The sequence below is a fragment of the Bubalus kerabau genome, chromosome 3 (genome assembly GCF_029407905.1).
Source record: "Bubalus kerabau isolate K-KA32 ecotype Philippines breed swamp buffalo chromosome 3, PCC_UOA_SB_1v2, whole genome shotgun sequence".
In the NCBI taxonomy this organism is placed as follows: domain Eukaryota; kingdom Metazoa; phylum Chordata; class Mammalia; order Artiodactyla; family Bovidae; genus Bubalus; species Bubalus kerabau.
This window is the reverse complement of record NC_073626.1, coordinates 23,242,301-23,262,443: the sequence shown is the minus strand read 5'-3', so window position 1 is coordinate 23,262,443 and position 20,143 is coordinate 23,242,301. Positions and strand designations below refer to the sequence as shown.

Genomic DNA, 20,143 nt, shown 5'->3' with positions numbered 1-20,143 from the left:
TAGCTGTGGAAATGATGGTCAAAATGCTGGTAATGATGAGAACAGATGACTAAGTTTCAATACTATTAGTTTTATAAGTCAACTTTAAAGAACAGCTCATCCAATCCACTCTTAAGGATATTATTTTTAGCTAATATACCTCATTATATATATTATAATATAATATTTATGGTATTCATATATATATATATATATATATATATATATATATATATATATGAGAAGGAAATGGCAACCCACTCTATTATTCTTTCCTGGAGGATACCATAGACATAGGATCCTAGAGGGCTACAGTCCATGGGGTTACAACAGTCCTGCAGGACTTAGTGGCTAAACCATGACAACCTGAAGTGGGCTTCCCTAGTGGATCAGACTGCCTGCATATGCAGGAGACCCAGATTCGATCCTTGGGTCAGGAAGATCCTCTGGAGAAGGGAATGACAACTCACTCCAGTATTCTTGCCTGGAGAATTCCATGGACAAGTGGAGCCTGATGGGCTACAGTCCATGGGGTCACAAAGAGTTGGACACAACTGAGTGACTAACAATTTCACTTTGACATAGTACTGATATATTTTGATATAATAATATAGATAATATATAATATATAAACCTAGAGGTAGCAGTTAAAGTGGGTTCTAACAACTAGTTCTCCTAGTTTCTATTTAGTGTTCTTTGGCTGGATGGCATCATTGACTCGATGGATGTGAGTCTCAGTGAACTCCAGGAGTTGGTGATGGACAGGGAGGCCTGGTGTGCTGAGGTTCATGGGGTCACAAAGAGTTGGACACGACTGAGCGACTGATCTGATCTGATCTGATGCTATAGCATATCTATACTGTGCAATAGCCTCTCACTTTATCAGTGTGGTGGTGAAGAGTGTAATTTTTTTCCCCCAAAACACTTGTTTCTTGGAATTATTCCTAATGCCATGCACTCTCTATGCCCAGAACCCTTTTCAGGGATCTCTTCACTTCCTTATTTCTTAGACTATAAATGAAAGGATTGAGAGTGGGGTGACCAGGGCATACATGACAGCAGCACCCAGCTCCCCAGAGGCATGAGAAGCTGACGGGGACTTCAGGTAGGTGGCAAAGACTGAGTTGTAGAAGAGGATGACCATGGAGAGGTGGGAGCTGCATGCAGCCAGGGCTTTCTTTTTCCCCTGTGCTGATGGAACCCAAGCTACAGCAAGGAAAATACGGGCATAGGAGCTTATGGTGCAGAGGAGAGGGCTGATTCCTAAGAGTCCTGTCAGAACCATCGTCAGGTGTCATTGAGGTGGGTATTAGAGCAGGAAAGTCTAAACAGTGGTCCAAAATCACAGAAAAAGTGGGGAATTTCTTGATTACTATAGAATGAGAACTGGGATAGCAACAGGGCATCGACAAGAGAAATAGAGTGGGCCACTCCCCATGACCCACCCAGCAGCAGTGCACATCTGCAAGGAGTCATTAGGAGTGCATAGGGCAGGGGATGGCAGATGGCAGTGTAATAGCTGATAGCTGTGGCCATCCAAAGCAGATTGTCCATATCAGCAAAAACTGCAAAGAAATTTAATTGGGCCAGACACTGAGAGAAGATCGATCCGTTGCTGGTTCACAAAGTCTCCAGCATTTTGGGGGCTGTGGTGGTAGTGAAGCAGAGGTTGACCAGGGAGAGCTGGCTGAGAAAGTACATGGGGGTGTGGAGGTGGATGTCAGCGCCAATAGCCAGCAGCAGTAGTGAGTTTCCTAAGAGACTCAGCAAGTAGAGGGCCAGGAAGAGACCAAAGAGAAGCTGTGGTTTGTCTGGGTCACTGGATAGTCCTGAGAGGACAAAGTCAGGGTTCTTACTGCAGTTCATTTCAGGTCTTGATGGGCTACAAGAAAAGAATCAGCATGAAGAGGGTTCACTACAGTTTGCTAGAACCCTGGTTCCTTCCTCTTGGCAATGGTTTTTCCTTATACCACCAATGTGAGGAATGGATAAACAACTAAAATAGCAATGGGGAGGACAAGGGTTGTATCTCACAAAAGATAGTCAAATTAAGGAGACATCAAGGTAAGAGAATGAAAGAAATCACAGAGATGTCCTGGAGTTATGAAAGCATAAACGAGTTTTCTTAATAAAATTTTGTGTGATTGGTGTTTAACTACTTGCTTGTGAATCTGTTTTCTTCTCAAGATCATGAGTCTTTCAAGGCAGAAGTGATGTTTCAGTACTTAGCTCAGTGTCTGGCACATAGAAGGGGCTCAATAAATACTCCCACCCACACTCACAGTGACTATTCTAGTTCAAGGTTTGTGACTGGCTGGAGAACTGTTATTCTCCTAACTATTTTAACATGGATCTTGCCCCATCAAATATGTTCTCCATACTGTGGTCAGTGTGATCCTTAAAAAAAAAATCTCATCATGTCACTTCTTTATTTTAAAATTGGTCTCTACCCGTGGAACTCTGCTCAATAATATGTGGCAGCCTGGATGGGATGAGAGTTTGGGGGAGAATGGACACAAGTGAGTCTGTTTACTGTCCACCTAAAACTATTACAACATTGTTAATTGGCTATAGTCCAATATAAAATAAAAAGCTTAAAAAAGAAAATGAAGAAAATAAAATAGATAAGCAACAAGGATATATTGTGTAGCACAAAGAATTACAGCCATTATCCTGTAATAACTTTTAATGAAGCATAATCTGTAAAAATACTGAATTATTATGCTATACACCTGAAACTACTATAATTATTAGAAGAATGCAAATCAAAACTATAATGAGGTATCACCTCACACTGGTCAGAATGACCATCATTAAAAAGTCTACAAATAACAAATTCTGAGGAGGGTATGGGGAAAAGAGAATTGTCCTACATTGTAGATGGGAACGTAAGCTGGTATAACCACTATGAAAAACCATATGAAGGTCTCTCAAAAAACTAAAAGTAGAGCTGCTATAGCATATATGATTCAGCATTTCCACTCCTGGACATATACTCAGACAAAACTATGATTCAAAAAGATACATACACCCCTATGTTCATAGCAGCAGCACAATTTACAATAGCCAAAACATAGACACAACCTAAAAGTCCATGGACAGATGAATGGATAAAGAAGATGTGTTATATAAACTTACATATATTATCATACTAGGTGAAGTAAGGATGAGATGGTTGGATGGCATCACCGACTCAATGGACATAAGTATGAGTGGACTTTGGGAGATAGTGAAGGACAGGGAAGCCTGGCATGCTGCAGTTCATGGGGTTGCAAAGAGTCAGACACGACTGAGTGACTAAACAGCAACAAAAGTGATGTAAATCCGAAAGAGATAAATATCATATAATATCACTTATATATGAAAAACCCTACCATGTCTGATAAAGCTCATTTGGTTTTTGAGCTTCATGTCACCAGCTTCATCTCGCACCACAGTCCATTATCATCTGCTCCCAGCAATACTCTCTATACTGCATTGCCTTGTATGGACCACGTTCCTTCTCATCACTCTGAGTCAGCTCTTGCTCATCCTTCTAACCTTGGCTCTATTGGTGACTTTCTTAGGAAAGTCTTCCATGGCCTCTTTGACAAAGACAACCTTTCCTTTCTAGGCTCTGGGTCAATTGTTGAAGTTGTAATATGGAGGATGTAATCACATTTATTTTGTTTAAATATTTAAGTTATTTAGTTGATGTTGGTCTCCCTAACAAAGTTTTCCTCTCCTGTGTATCTCTAGTTCTTGGAATGCTAAATACAGTATTTGTCCAAAAATGAATAAATTGGTTAATGAAAAGTGAAGGCAGGAGAGGACGATACATTATATTCCTCCAAAAGTCCTCTTCCATTTTAAGAATAAAACTTTTTACCAACAAAATATAGTCATAGCAACATGGGTTGGAAACGTTGATCCATCTAATTCTTTCATCCATCAACTTTAGACCAATGGCTGGAAATTTTATTTCCTATAAAATGCCCTTCATTTCAGACCCTTTCTCACTTTTTAAATTGTTATCCTTTTTGAGCTTTCTCTAATCAACTCACTTCCAGTTAGTTTCATGTTTCATCAGCAGCTTAACATTCTTCACTGTTTCTACTCTCTAGTAACTAATATCCAAACTAATCTCTAGTAACTAAAATGCCATGGATGCCATTGGCATCCATAGCATCAGCATCTGAACAAATTTTGAGGGGATATGTGCATACATATAGCTTATTCACATTTCAGTACAGCATAAACCAACTCAACATTGGGAAAGAAAGTGAAAGTGAAGTTGCCTAGTCATGTGTGACTCTGTGACCCCGTGGACTGTAGCCTACCAGGCTCCTCCATCCATCAGATTCTCCAGGCAAGAATACTGGAGTGGGTTGCTATTTCCTTCTCCATGGAATCTTCCATACCCAGGGATTGAACCCGGGTCTGCTGCATTGCAGGCAGACGCTTTACCCTCTGAGCCACCAGGGAAGTCCATTGTAAAGCAATTATATTCTAATTAAAACACACTGTAAAGCAATTATATTCTAATTAAAAACAAATCTGCATTCAGGAGACCCACCATGTAGATCCTTTCCAGTCTTCTTGGCTGGTTACTGCTCTTCTTCCTTATTATGCACTTCTGGCTGTCTCCTCTTCTCTGTCTTCTAGTTCTGGGCTTTTTATATCTATAAACAAATAATTCTCCAATTATATCTTTAATTTCAACTTATTTTACTAACTCTAGACTTACATATTTAACTTCCAACTAGACGGTTCTACAGTAGTAATTTAACGATTTAATATACTTTCTTACAGATGGCTTGATTTATGTACTGCATTGGAAACAGATACACAAAATGTTATGCAGTCCATCAAGTGCAGAACTTGAACTCTCTATGGTCCACTTGGAAGGCTGATCCCATTACTCCATTTGCCAAATGACGTCTTCAACTCCTGCTTCTGGATTCCCTAATCTCTATAAATGGTGACCTTAGAAATATTCATTCTATCCAATGATATTGGTGAGTGGATGGGAAAGAACAAAGAATCCAGGGCCTTGGCATACACTAATGAGACCAGGCAAAGATAATGTAGTTTAGAAGCTGAGCATTATCAATATTTACCTCTTTTGGGTTCAGAAAGATTTTGGCAGCAGAAGAAATCATTTTGGCCTTAAAGACAGTTCCCAAAGTTACTCATTAGAGAAAAACCTGGAGGAATTTTCTGTTGAGAAAATTTCCTATAGATAGGGTTGAGGAATGAAATCAGCAATTAAACAGAAGTCTAACATTGATTTGGATGTGGAATTAGAAAGATGACTTAAAACTCACAATTTTGTCTAGTCACTGCCCTCTCTCCTTATATAAGAATAGACTCTCCTTATAAAATAAAAGACTAACATACAGCCATAACATGTTATATGTGTCTTTTTGTTTTTATTTTTCTAAGAACTTTTGTCATACAAATATACTGAAATTTAACAAATTGTTTCATACATCTGTTGATAAAGTCATCTCAGTTGAGAGTGCTTGTCTGCTGTGCTCTTACCAATTTCTGAATCACTGAAGAATGCAATTTAATTAATTAAATAAGTGTTTAACCATCTGTGTTATAATGTGTCATGCAGCAATAGGTAACCGTGTGCTCTTCTATAATTTGCAGCCTCCGTGTATGTTCAGTCAGTCAGTTCAGTTGCTCCATCATGTCTGACTCTTTGCAACCCCATGCACTGCAGCATGCCAATCTTCCCTGTCCATCACCAACTCCCGAAGCTTACTTAAATTCATGTCCATCCAGTCGGTGATGCCATCCAACCATTTCATCCTCTGTTGTCCCCTTCTCTTCCTGACTTCAATCTTTCCCAGCATCAGGGTCTTTTCCAATGAGTGAGTTCTTCGCATGAGGTGGCCAAAGTATTGGACTCTCAGCTTCAGCATCAGTCCTTCCAATGAATATTCAGGACTGATTTCCTTTAGAATTAATAGGCTCGATCTTCCTGCAGTCACAGGAGTCTCAAGGATCTTCTCCAACACCACAGTTTAAAAGCATCAGTTCTTCTGCACTCAACTTTCTGGACCTGAAAACATGTGGATACCAGCATTTCCAACTATTTAAAGATATATGATTCCCTGGTGTCCAGTGGTTAGCATTCTGCACTTTCACTGCCAAGGGCCTAGGTTCAACCCCTTGTTGAGGAACTAAGATCTTTCTTTATAGTCCAACTGTCACATCCATACATGACTACTGGAAAAACCATAGCTTTGACTAGATGGACCTTTGTTGGCAAAGTAATGTCTCTGATTTTTAATGTGCTGCCTAGGTTGGTAACAGCTTTTCTTCCAAGAAGCTAATGTCTTTTAATTTCATGGATGCAGTCACCATCTGCCCTGATTTTGGAGGCCCTCAAAATAAAATCTTTTACTATTTCCATTGTTTCGCCATCTATTTGCCATGAAGCAATGGGACCGGATGCCATGATCTTAGTTTTATGAATGTTGAGTTTTAAGCCAAGTTTCTCACTCTCCTCTTTCACTTTCATCAAGATGCTCTTTAGTTCTTCTTTGCTTTCTGCTATAAGGGTGGTGTCATATACGCATCTGAGGTTATTGATATTTCTCCCAGAAATCTTGATTCCAGCTTATGCTTCATCCAGCCCAGCATTTCACATGATGTACTCTGCAAATAAGTTGCATAAGCAGGGTGACAATATCCATGTATGTTGGATTACATAAAAAACTCTGATCAATAGAAATTCTAGTCTGAGATAGTTAAGGGTATAAAATGCCTTCTCTCCACACATTCTTTTATAAACACAACTGGAATAAGAGACCAAAGAAGGTAGAGTAGGAAGATGGAAAAACCATGTGAGCTAGGTTAGAACCAAATTCTTTGCTTTACAAAAGTGGATGTAAACAATTTGAATAGTCTGTTTATGAACTCAAAATATTCTTTTATAACTTTTTAGTCTGTATCTCTATTATTTATTTAGCAGTCTTATTTATTTATTTATTAGTTGTACTGTCTGGCTTGTGGGATATTAGTTCCTCAACAAGGGGTTGAACCTAGGCCCTTGGCAGCAAAAGTGCAGAATGCTAACCACTGGACACCAGGGAACCCTATATCTTCAGATAGTTGTAAATGCAGGTATCCATTATGGTTTCAGGTCCAGTGACACTTCATGGAACATAGAAAGTGAGGAACATAGTAATTCTTGTCTATTAGCTCCAAAAATACTTCAGCAAAGAAAGCTGAGCACTGAAGAATTGATGCTTTTGAACTGTGGTGTTGGAGAAGACTCTTGAGAGTCCCTTGGGCTGCAAGGAGATCCAACCAGTCCTAAAGGAAATCAGTCCTGAATGTTCATTGGAAGGACTGATGCTGAAGCTGAAAGTCCAATACTTTGGCCACCTGATGCAAAGAACCGACTCATTGGAAGAGACCCTGAAGCTCAGAAAGAATGAGGGCAGGGGGAGAAGGGGATGACAGAGGATTAGATTGTTGGGTGGCATCACTGACTCGATGGACATGAGTTTGAGCAAACTTTGGGAGTTGGTGATGGACAGGGAAGCCTAGCGTGCTGCAGTCCATGGGGTCGCAAAGAGTTGGATATGACTGAGTTTCTGAACTGAACTAAATTACTATTTGATAGCTTTCACTTAGTATAAATTTGATGATAGGTAAGGAAAACAAACTTGATGAATTCTTCATGTTTCACTGGTATTATATCATATTCTATCACATTACAATCTGAGAAAATAAGTATAGAAATCAAAAACAAAACAAATAATATGGAAGAATTTTGAAGCTCAATTTTCTGTGATGAGAAATTGAGGGGAAAATAACATATCTGTGAGCAAGAAAGATATTCCTGAGTTTTTTTTCACACTGCCTCCATTTTTAGCAATATTTTATGGTAATCTTTGACAGGTTTTCCATTTGAATTATAAAGCATATTTGGAGTCAGAGTTCACAATTTATCTCTGTTAATTTGTACTCAAAGCATTATTTGTTTTAATTACTTACTTTCTTCCTTGCTTGAAGAAAAAGAAATCATGATATACTGCTTAAAAATTTCCCTTAACTCATATATGAGTTGACATTTATTTTTCTAGTTGAGTAACCATAGCCCTACACTCAAATTCTTAAAATAAAACAGCAGATTAACACGGCTTAGTATTATCCATCTATACAACATATGCATATTTGAGGCAAATTTATGTATCTGATTTTATTCAAGAACACACAACACTGTGAGCACTGTGACCTGAGAGAAGCCCCCACTCGCTGAAACCAGAGAAAAGGCTGCCACAGCAATGAAGACTCAGCACAGCCAAAAAAAAAAAAAAAGAAGATTTTGTGGATAATGTTCTATTTGTTCAGGTTTCCGTTACATTAACCTAGTCACACACTGTTAACACAACTAGACTGGACTTTCCTATTTATTTTTTCTTTATATAATGCCTTCTGTTTCACAAAGAGTAAAACAATTAGAAAAGCAGTATAATTTCACATCTCAACATTCTCATAGGCTTTTTACTGGTGCCTTGGAAGAATTCTCTCGATTTCTTAGGGTCAGAGTCTCCTTCTGATCATCCTCCTTAAAGCTCCCTCTACTTCCTTGTTCCTCAAAGTATAGATCAGTGGATTTAGTACAGGAGTGATCACACTGTACATAATGGCAATGATCCGTTCCTGGTCCACGGAGCTACCCTAGGCAGGACGAATGTAAGTGAAAACAACAGGGGCATAGAAAAGAACAACTACCATGAAGTGGGAGGCACACGTGGACAGTGCTTTATGGAGCATGCTGCAAGAACGGGTCTTGAAGAAAAGATAGATAATAATATAGAAATAGGAGAGAAGGGTTAGAGAGAATGGGCCCATGGCAATGGTCCCTGTCACAGAATGAAGTAGCCATTCATTGAGGTCAGTGTTTCCACAGGCCAACTCCAGCAATGGCTTAACATCACAGAAGTGATGGATATGGTTGGAACCACAGAAGTTTAAGTGAGAGGTCATTACTGAGTGCAGCAGGGCATGGAAAAACCCAATGATCCAGATAGTGACAGCCATCTGGGTACAGACCTGATGATTCATGATAAGAGTGTAACGAAGTGGTTTGCAGATAGCCACAAAGCGGTCAAAGGCCATCACAGCCAACAACATGGCCTCTGTGCTGCCCAGGAAGTGGAAGAAATGAAACTGGCTTATGCAGCCCAAGAAAGAAATTGTTTTGTGGGTAGACAGGAAGTTCTCCAGCATCTCTGGCAGAGTCACCATGGAGTATCAGATATCTAGACATGACAGGTTTCCAAGGAAAAAATACATAGGAGAATGGAGTCTTGAATCAGAGATGACAACCATCATGATGACTCCATTCCCAGCCACATTGACAATGTAAATTGCAAGGAAAATCACGAAGAGAACAGGCTGCAGTACTTGGACGTCTGTCACTCCTAGGGGGAGAAATTCAGTGACTGAGGTTTGATTCAGCATCACTTGAAAGAAAAGACAAAATAAGATATGAAATGATATCTCTCATGGGAACCAGAGTCCTACAGCTGAGGATTTCCCATCTAGACAATAATATTTTGAGGGAGAGCATTGTTGTTTTAGGGCTTACCTGGTGGCTCAGTGGTAACGAAGCAACCTATAAATGCAAGAGACATGGATTCAGCTCCTGGGTCAGGAAGATCCCCTGGAGGAGGACATGGCAACTCTCTCCAGTATTCTTGCCTGGAAAATTCTGTGAACAGGGGGTGTCTAGAGGGCTACTGTCTATGGGGTTGCAAAAAGTTGGACATAACTGAGCACATACACAAAATTTGGGAAACCCGTGAGTGGAGAAGAAAAAAATTTGATGTGACCTCAATAAAAAAGTGAATTAACTAGGAAACATTTCCAGGGATCCCATGGGACATTCACCTTTATAGCTAGAGAATATTTGGAGTAATTATCTAACCTTTATTACACGTTTACTGAAGGCTGGCACCAAGGAATTCAGAGTAGCTTTCCTTAATAACCATGTGTATTTTGTATATTGTTAAACGTATCACTCCTGCTTAAGATACACATGATATGCCACATGTTATTTTTGGTTCTCTACCCACAAAACAAAATTGTATCAAAAATTCATTTTGGGGAAAAAATCTTTTCCTACGGTTTAAAGAAAACAGCAATCAGACTTTCTGTACTAAATACTTTATTTCTCTGCATCTTTAGAGATTACTCATTTACTTTGATGAAAGTCTAGAGGTATGGCACTAAAATTAAGGCAGTAGAGAGCCTTCATAATCCACAAATACAATGTCCATCATTAAACAGGAAACCAACTCTAAGTCCTCGGTATGTAAATTTAACACTAACAAGAAATCAGAGAATATGGGCAACTTAAAGCCTGTTTCATTCTCTTACCTGATTCAGTGTTCAAATTTATAGTTAAGAAAATTGATCAGGTTTATACTTCTGAAAAATATACAGTAGAAAACTATGAAAAATAAAGAGTAGAAAAATGTTTGAAGTGATAGTTCATATTGGGATTATAGGATAAGTTCTTCATATTCCAAAACCTCTTCTTTCTGAAATTCTTCCTTTTGTTTATGATCCATGGTTCTTTAGATATATAAACTCTGAGAGAGGGTGTCCCCTGGGTTTGAGAGGAGTATTGTAAGAATAAACAAGATACCTTTCTATACCTGCAACATAAGTGAATTCTCCTTGGGTAATTCTTATCTTGAGTTCCATTTCTTTTTTCATTTTTCCTCTTTTCTTTCCTGTTTCTTTGTTAGTTTCAGAACCACAGGCAGTACAATTCTCAGTGGCCTCAAATTTTCTTAAATTATCTTTCATTTCCTGGGACAGAGGTATGGATACACTTTCTCATCTTGGGAACTTCCTTGGAAAAACTATAAAATGGAAGAAATTTGGGCTATGACATTTAAGGCATGAGGATCAGTCATATTTCTTTAATCCATACAGAAAGATGATTATCTTTAAATATGCCCATCATTTATTACTGTGGCTCTATGGAAAATAGAGGAATAGGGAAAATAGTAATGCTTTGTTTCTTTTCAATCTGGTATTAACACTAAATTATTTCCTTTAATTTTGGAATTCCCAAGCTCACATTTCCCTCTAGCAGAATGAAGCTGGTCTCTCATTGTGTATCTTTACTTCTTGCTATACCCTTTAGGTAAAAATATTTTATCTGCCTTATCCAAAGGATATCTATATGTGTTCTGACATCTATCCAAGCTTTAATTCCAATTGCAAATGCCATGTCCTTTGTCCATCTTTCTATTGCAAACCACTATTGTTGTTTTTTTTTTTGCTATGCAGAAGTTCACTGTATATTCATCACAATAATTTCTTGTTCTAGTGTACGCTATGAATATAATACAAGTGAATAGCAATTATTATGTGCTCATTGTGTAAGTGATGTTTCTGAGTCTATGTATTTGTATTTTCTTCCTTTCTTCTATATGTTTAAAGTGATGCCAAAAGTGCTGGAGGACTTCCTGCAGAAGGCATTCATCTCTATGACTGGTTCCTTGACCCAGTTCTTTATCTTTGGCTCTCTAGGCACAACTGGATTCTCCTGATTGGTGGTCAAGGAATATAATCACTACTGAATAATTGTTACCCTTGCTGCCACTCACTCCCAGTTGGTACTTGGGGCTGGTGAGCATAGCCTGGCTCTTTGGCTTCATGGTAGATGGATTGGTTGTGGCCCTGATGGCCCAGCAGAGGTCCAGTGGCCCAATCACATTAGCCAATTTTACTGTGACTTCATGCCTTTGTTAAGACTGGCCTGCTCAGATCCCAGAGTGAGTGGTCCAGGTGACAAAATTCATTCATTCATTGTGTGGTTATCTCACTATTCCTTTTGGACTGATTCTAATGTCTTATGCCTGGATTGTGGTGATCATATTGGCAGTTCTTGCTGTGGTCAGCAAGAGAAAGGCTCACCCACATGGTCCTCCTACCTAGCTATAGTGTTCACATGCTGTGAAATTCTCATGGTCTTTTACATTACAGTCTCTGCTCATCCCCATTCAGGTTATTACCCTGCTCTATCTGATGGTCATCACCATCTTCAATCCTCTGATCTACCCTCTTGGGAGCAAGTTGGCTCATTAAGCACTGAGGAGGCAGCTCTCATAAGGAAACTGACACACTTGACTTACAAAGGAGGGTGTTGATATTTTCTTTTGGGAGTGCAGATTTCTCCACTGAGAAGTCTTCCAAGAATGTTTGAAAAATATATCGTTGTCTATTCTCTCGTTCCCCTCTAATCTTTCTATGGTTCCTCTAAAAGTGAGGCAAGTATGGCAATTTTTAAGTGTTAGGTTAAATTTTTTTATTTTAAATTCTATTATTTATCTATCAAATAGGTCATGAATATTTTATATAAAAAACAAACATAAATAGCATCCCTAAAAGAAACCTAGAAATACTGTTTATTTATAGCATTGTTTTATGACATCAGAATTGCATTCTATGCATATGTAAAAATAACAGAAGTTGGATCATTAAGTTTATAATCAGATTTTCCAGTGAAAACTGTTAGGACAATTCTTTTTCAAGATCAACAAATATATACTGGTTTGGCGGAAAAAACTGAATGAACTTTGTGGCCAATTCAATGTTTTATTCTTTTGCACTTTATAATATGGCTAAACATGACACTCTTAAATATTCTTTTGTTCTTGGGAATTTTTAGTTGTATTCCATTCTTTCACTGTTGTATTCTATTAGTTGTATTCCATTCTTTCACAGAATATGAAATATTCTTCCTCAGATATGCAGATGAAACCACCCTTATGGCAGAAAGTGAAGAGGAACTAAAAAGACTCTTGATGAAAGTGAAAGTGGAGAGTGAAAAAGTTGGCTTAAAGCTCAATATTCAAAAAACGAAGATCATGGCATCTGGTCCCACCACTTCATGGGAAATAGATGGGGAAACAGTGGAAACAGTGTCAGACTTTATTTTTCTGGGCTTCAAAATCACTGTAGATGGTGACTGCAGCCATGAAATTAAAATACACTTACTCCTTGGAAGGAAAGTTATGACCAACCTAGATAGCATATTCACAAGCAGAGACATTACTTTGCCAACAAAGGTTCATCTAGTCAAGGCTATGGTTTTTCCTGTGGTCATGTATGGATGTGAGAGTTGGACTGTGAAGAAGGCTGAGCGCCAAAGAATTGATGCTTTTGAACTGTGGTGTTGGAGAAGACTCTTGACAGTCCCTTGGACTCCAAGGAGATCCAACCAGTCCTTTCTGAAGGAGATCAGCCCTGGGCTTTCTTTGGAAGGAATGATGCTAAAGCTGAAACTCCAGTACTTTGGCCACCTCATGCAAAGAGTTGACACTGGAAAAGACTCTGATGCTGGGAGGGATTGGGGGCAGGAGCAGAAGGGGATGACAGAGGATGAGATGGTTGGATGGCATCACTGACTCGATGGACGTGAGTCTGGGTGAACTCCGGGAGCTGGTGATGGACAGGGAGGCCTGGCGTGCTGTGATTCATGGGGTCGCAAAGTGTCGGACATGACTGAGCGACTGATCTGATCTGATCTGATTCTTTCACAAGCATTGTTTATTTCCAGAATTTACTTTAATGTGTTTTTTGTGGTTTGACTGCAATGTCTAAGTATATGGATATTTTAAAAATATTTAAAGCTGAATGCACTTCACTTATTCATTTTAACTTTTTGCTTTATTTTTATCTTTGTACTGTAGGTCTTTGTTGGTTATCTATTTTAAATATAGTGGTGTGTACATGTCAATCCCATCTGTCCATTGACTGATGAATGGATAAAGGTGAAGTGGGACATACATTCAATGGAATATTACCCAGCCATTCCAAATAAAGAAATAATGCCATTTGCAGCAAAATGGATGGATCTGGAGATTATCATACTGAGTGAAGTAAGTCAGCAAAGACAAATATCACATAATATCTCATACAGCCTAAAAAAGATGTGAATGAATTTATTTACCACACAGAAAGAAACTCACAGACTTAGAGAATGAATTTATGGTTATCAGAGGGGGAAATAAGGGGGAGGAATAGATGGGGAGCTTGGGATTGTCATTTTAACTTTTTATTGTAGAAAATGTCAAACATTCAGAGAAGTAGAGTTGGTAGTGTAGTAGACCCCTATGTACCTATCACCCAGCTTTGATATCAATGCTTTGCCAATATTGTGCTTATATCTACCATTCCTTTTTTATTTTTCCTGTAAAAATTTAAGGAAAATCTTAGACATTGTGTATATACTGTGCAGGCAGATTCTTTACTACTGCACCACCTAGGGAGCCCATATTGTGCTGTATAAATGATGTAGTCTTGTATTCCCAGGGCAAATATTTATTATGCTTTCAAATTTATAAAGACATTTTTATTCACCATGCCATGATGATATGCCCCACAATTATCAAGATAGCACAAAAACACAAATTAATACAACATTCTGAAAAATAAGGCATTAAGGGGGGAAAAGTGCATAGGACCAGTTTCTATTCTCTTACTTATGATGATGATACTGGTGTTACTGATGGGGAGAGAATTGAAGATGGCAATTTGTAAGGTGACTCTGATGACAAAAGGATGATATTGACTAAAGCTGATGGTGATGATCTTCATTATTAAACTGGTGATAGAAATGGCAATAGTGATCAAAATGTTGGTAATGACGGGAATAGATGATCACGTCTCAATAATATTATCTTTACAAGGCAACTTAAAGAGCAGCTCATCCAATCAACTCTTAAGAATATTATATATATTGCTATTGCTAATATACTTAATTATATATTATAATGTATATTATACTCCTTTGACATATTACTGATATAAGGTTTTGAGATAATAATATAGATAATAAATAATATATATATCTATAGCTGGAATACATATACAAGCTTGCACCTAGAGTGGGACCTAGAAGCTAGTTCTCCAAATTTCTGTGTAGTGTTATATCCAATATACCATATCATGCTGTGTGACATGTGAAAGCCTTGGTGTTAACTGCTCGCTTTATCAGTGTGGTGGTGAAGAGTGTGATTTTTTTTCCCCCCAAAACACTTGTTTCTTGCCATGAACTCTCTATGCCCAGAATCCTTTTCAGGGATCTCTTCACTTCCTTATTTCTTAGACTATAAATGAAAGGATTGAGAGTGGGGGTGACCAGGGCATACGTGATAGCCTCACCCAGCTCCCCAGAGGCATGAGAAGCTGACAGGGACCTCAGGTAGGTGGCAAAGACCGAGCTGTAGAAGAGGATGACCATGGAGAGGTGGGAGCTGCATGTGGCCAGGGCTTTCTTTTTGCCCTGTGCTGATGGGATCCGAGCTACAGCAAGGAAAATATGGGCATAGGAGCTTATGATGCAGAGGAGAGGGCTGATTCCTAAGAGTCCTGTCAGAACCATCATCATGTCCTCTTTGAGGTGGGTATCAGAGCAGGAAAACCTTAAGAGTGGTCCAAAATCACAGAAAAAGTGGGGAATTTCTTGATTACTATAGAATGAGAGCTGAGATAGCAACAGGGCATGAACAAGAGAGATAGAGTGCGCGACTCCCCATGACCCACCCAGCAGTAGTGCACATCTGCAAGGAGTCATTAGGAGTGCATAGTGCAGGGGATGGTGGATGGCAGCGTAGCGGTTGATAGCCATGGCAGTCAAAAGCAGGTTGTCCATATCAGCAAAATCTGTGAAGAAATATAACTGGGCCAGGCACTCAGAGAAGGAGATCAGTCCATTACTGGTCCACAAAGTCTCCAGCATTTTGGGGGCTGTGGTGGTAGTGAAGCAGAGGTTGACCAGGGAGAGCTGGCTGAGGAAGAAGTACATGGGGGTGTGGAGGTGGATGTCAGCGCCAATAGCCAGTAGCAGTAGCAAGTTTCCTAAGAGACTCAGCAAGTAGAGGGCCAGGAAGAGACCAAAGAGGAGCTGTGGTTTGTCTGGGTCATTGGACAGTCCCGAGAGGACAAAGTCAGTGTTCTTACTGCAGTTCATTTCAGGTCTTGATGGGCTACAAGAAAAGAATCAGCATGAAGAGGATTCACTACAGTTAGCTGCTGAAGTGTATTGTAGCTAACCTCGATAGTTCTCTTTTCAGTTGGTTTCCTTATACCACAAATATGAGGAATGAAGAAAAGAAACTCAATGAGCAATGAGAGAGACAGAATTCGCACTTTCTGAAGGATAATCTAAATGAGGAGGCACAAAGATGACGGAATGAAAAGAACACCAGGAGCTTCCTGGAGTTTTTTAAGGGTGAAAGAGTTCTCTTAGTCTTCCTATTATTGGATGGCATAGGTACTTGTTTATGAATCAGTTTTTATTACAAGAACATGAGCCTACTAAGGCAAAGACTGCATCTCAGTACTTAGCTTAGTGCTTGGCACATCATGCGAGCTTGGTGAACGCTCCTACCCATCTACACAGTCACTACTCTAGTTTAAGTTATTGTTAATGACTAGAGTCCTGCTAACTTATGAGCTGCTTGAATAGTCCCACTCTTGCCTCATTCAATATATTCTCCACACTGCCACCAGAGTGATCTTTTCAAAAAAGAAACTCTGATCATGTCTGTTATTTGCTTAAAAACAGATGTCCAGAGAACCACTGGGCTTGTGAAGGAACAAAAATCCCCACCTATCTAACAAAGCTCAATCTGTCTTGACCTCATGATGTCTCAGCAGCTTCATCTTACACTACAGTCCCCTCATTCTCTGCTTGCTAGCCACTCTGGCTGCCTTGCATTTCTTCCTGTGCACTATTTCCCTTTGCTTCATTCTGAGTCAACTCCTGTTCATCCTTTCACAGTCTCAGATCAATTAGTGACTTTCTTAGGAAAGATTTCCCTTGCCTCTTTGATTAAGTCAAACCTACTTTTCAAATGCTACCACACGTAGCACCTACATAGAATTGCTATAGGTGTCATACGAACAATGTTGTTCATATTTATTTTGTTAAAATATTTATTTAAGATATTTAGTTACTGTTTGGAGAAGGCAATGGCACCCCACTCCAGTACTCTTGCCTGGAAAATCCCATGGACGGAGGAGCCTGGTAGGCTGCAGTCCATGGGGTCGCGAAGAGTCGGACACGACTAAGCAACTTCAATTTCACTTTTCACTTTCATGCATTAGAGAAGGAAATGGCGGCCCATTCTAGTGTTCTTGCCTGAAGAATCTCAGGGACGGGGGCGCCTGGTGGGCTGCCGTCTCTGGGGTCAAACAGAGTTGGACACGACTGAAGCGACTTAGCAGTTTAGCAGCAGTTAGTGTTGGACTCCCTCACGGGGGCCATAAAGTGCATTAAGGCAAATAGTGTGTCTGTTTTTCTTCTCCCTTGTGTCCCCAGTGTAGGCATCCATAAAGTATATTTGTCACAAGATGAATAATAAATTAATTAATTGATAGTGAGTACAGGAGAGGATCATAAACTTTCCTCCCAAGTGCTGAAATGTTCTTCCTTCCATTTCAACATTTTATGAATAAAAGTTTTTTCCTCCAAATATTCTCTTAATAAGACTGGAATCACTGATTCATCTTTTTACTTCATCTCTAAAATCTATATTAGTAGTATAACACTTCTTTTTTAAGCTACAAAATGATCCTCATTTTTGTCTTTTTCTCATCTTTTCCACAGTTACCATCTTTGTACCTTCAACAACTTGCTCCCAGTTACTTAATCAGCAGCTTTACCGGCTTTATTGATTCCAGAAAACGTACAGCTTTATGGTTTTGGCCTGATACTCCCTTGCTTAAATATCTCTAATATCTTATTTTCTAATGCATCACTTCTCAGGTGGTACTAATGGTAAAGAACCCACCTGCCAATGCAGGAGACATAAGAGATGCTGGTTCCATCGCTGGGTTGGAAAGATCCCTTGGAGAAGGAAATGGCAACTCGCTCTGGTATGCTTGCCTGGAAAATTCCATGGATAGAGGAGCCTGGAAGGCTATACAGTCCATGGGGTCACAAAGAGTAGGACAAGACTGAGCAAACGAGCATGCACACAAAATGCGTCACTTCTACCTATCTGTGTCTGGTTATTGATAATTTCTATCCTTGTACCCACTTTCCAATAAACATGATTTTCTACTTTTTATCACTATTTAGTCTCCTTTCTCCTTGAGCTGATCATGTCATAACTCCATGAATATTCTCACTTATGCTTTCACACACTGATATATACACAGGATAATCTAGTCCTTGCTGCTGCTGCTAAGTTGCTTCAGTCGTGTCCAACTCTGTGCGACCCCACAGATGGCAGCCCACCAGGCTCCACCGTCCCTGGGATTCTCCAGGCAAGAACACTGGAGTGGGTTGCCATTTCCTCCTCCAATGCATGAAAGTGAAAAGGGAAAGTGAAGTCGCTCAGTCATGTCCGACTCTTACTGACCCCATGGACTGCAGCCTACCAGGCCCCTGTGTCCATGGGATTTTCCAGGCAAGAGTACTGGAGTGGGGTGCCATTGCCTTCTCCAATCTAGTCCTTAATTGAATATTATCTTAAGATGTTTTCTAATGTTTATGACATACAGATTTGCTTGTATCAATTATTTATAAATACACTGAGAGTAGAATCATATATTTTTAAAAAAATTTCTTTAAACCAACAGTCTAGAAGTTGAGTGCATGTTGTCTCTGACCATACCTCTCATATTTTTACATCCTTTCCCAGGTTGAATCTTCCTGATACTTTTGCTTGAATAACCTTTCTGCTTTTATATCCACCTCCTGATAATTCACCTGAAAAATAATCATTCGTGTTGGATCACAGATAGACCAGGAGTGGTTGAAAACTGAGGTTATCAGAATCATATTTCAGCATCGAAAATATACGAGGTCCTAACTATCTAAAATTGTGAAGTCCTAACTGTCTAAAATCTCAGCCTCAGATGGACAATACCCTCATATCCTGTTTCCCCTCAGCCTTCCTCAGCTACTCCTCCACTTCTCCACTCTTTATGACAGATCCTTCAAAAAGATACTTGTCTCCATCATGCATTGTCCATTACTCTCCAAATTTGTTATTTTACCTTCCATGCTTTTTATAAACCGTCTTCTGTCAAGCTGTTCACCTGAAACTATCACAAACATTGTTAATTGGCTATACCCTAAAACAAAATTAAAAGTTAAAAAGTTATCTGTTTATAGATATTTGAAGCCTGAAACTAGAAATAAAAGAAGAGGTCCAAAAATGAATAATAAGAGAAAGGCGGAGTCAGACAAGGAGACTAAGGAGCCATCAGTGAGATCACTACATACCTAGGAGACTGTCAGGATGTCCTGAAAGCCAGCAAAAAAGAGTATCTGAAGTAAGAGAAGTCAGCTGGGATAAGTCTTGTTGAGACATCAAGTAAGTTAAGGACGAAATTGAACTTTGACATTGATGAGAGTGATTTCAATGGTATGTTAAGAGCAATAGCCTGACTGAAGAGGGTCATACATGTACATGTATTCATTCTCTCCCATCTAGGCTGCCACATAACATTGAGCAGAGTTCTATGTGCTATACAATAGGTCCTTGTCAATTATCCATTTTAAATACAGGAGTGTGTACAGGTCCATCCCAAACTCTCTAACTATCCCTCCCCTCCAGCAACCGTAAGTTTGTTCTCTAAGTTTGTGAGTCTATTTCTGTCATAACTAGATAACTTTTCAATTATATCTTCCAATCCATCTTCTTTTCTAAACTCTAGACTTGTATATTTAACTTCCTATTAGATATGTCCTTATGAATGTCTGTCAAAAGTTTTACTGTCTAAGACATTTCTTACAGCTTAACTGATTTACATACGGATTTAGAAACAGATACACATGTAGACTTCAAGCACAGAACTTTCATCCACTATGTTCCACTCTGAAGTCTGAGCCTGTTCCTCTATTTGTCAAATGCTACCTTCCACACTTACCTACCGGCGTTCATAATCTTCAACCCATGAGTTGACTGATCTATGTATTCTATCATTTGAATATGTATGCTATCCAGTGCTTTTATTAAGCAAGTGGGATAGTCCAGAGATCCCAGAATCCTTTGCCTACATTGGTGAGGTGATGTTCATAGCTAGCAAAAATGTAGCTCAGGAGCTGAGTATTAACAATATTCATGTCTCTTGGGATTGGAAAAGGTAGGTTAGCATTAGGAATCTTTCTTGTCCT

The 20,143-nt window shown here is 39.2% G+C and overlaps 1 protein-coding gene and 2 pseudogenes across 1 annotated transcript; all 3 read right to left on the bottom strand.

Moving 5' to 3' along the window:
- Positions 1 to 923: 923 nt before the first annotated feature.
- LOC129647512 (olfactory receptor 24-like) lies at positions 924 to 1,845 on the bottom strand (annotated as a pseudogene).
- Positions 1,846 to 8,436: 6,591 nt separating this feature from the next.
- On the bottom strand, positions 8,437 to 9,471 carry LOC129647510 (olfactory receptor 12D1-like; annotated as a pseudogene).
- A 5,485-nt stretch (positions 9,472 to 14,956) lies between these two features.
- On the bottom strand, positions 14,957 to 15,982 carry LOC129647180 (olfactory receptor 1361-like). The gene has a single exon (XM_055574381.1). The coding sequence runs from the start codon at positions 15,980 to 15,982 to the stop codon at positions 14,957 to 14,959; it is 1,026 nt and encodes a 341-aa protein (XP_055430356.1).
- Between the last annotated feature and the right edge of the window lie 4,161 nt (positions 15,983 to 20,143).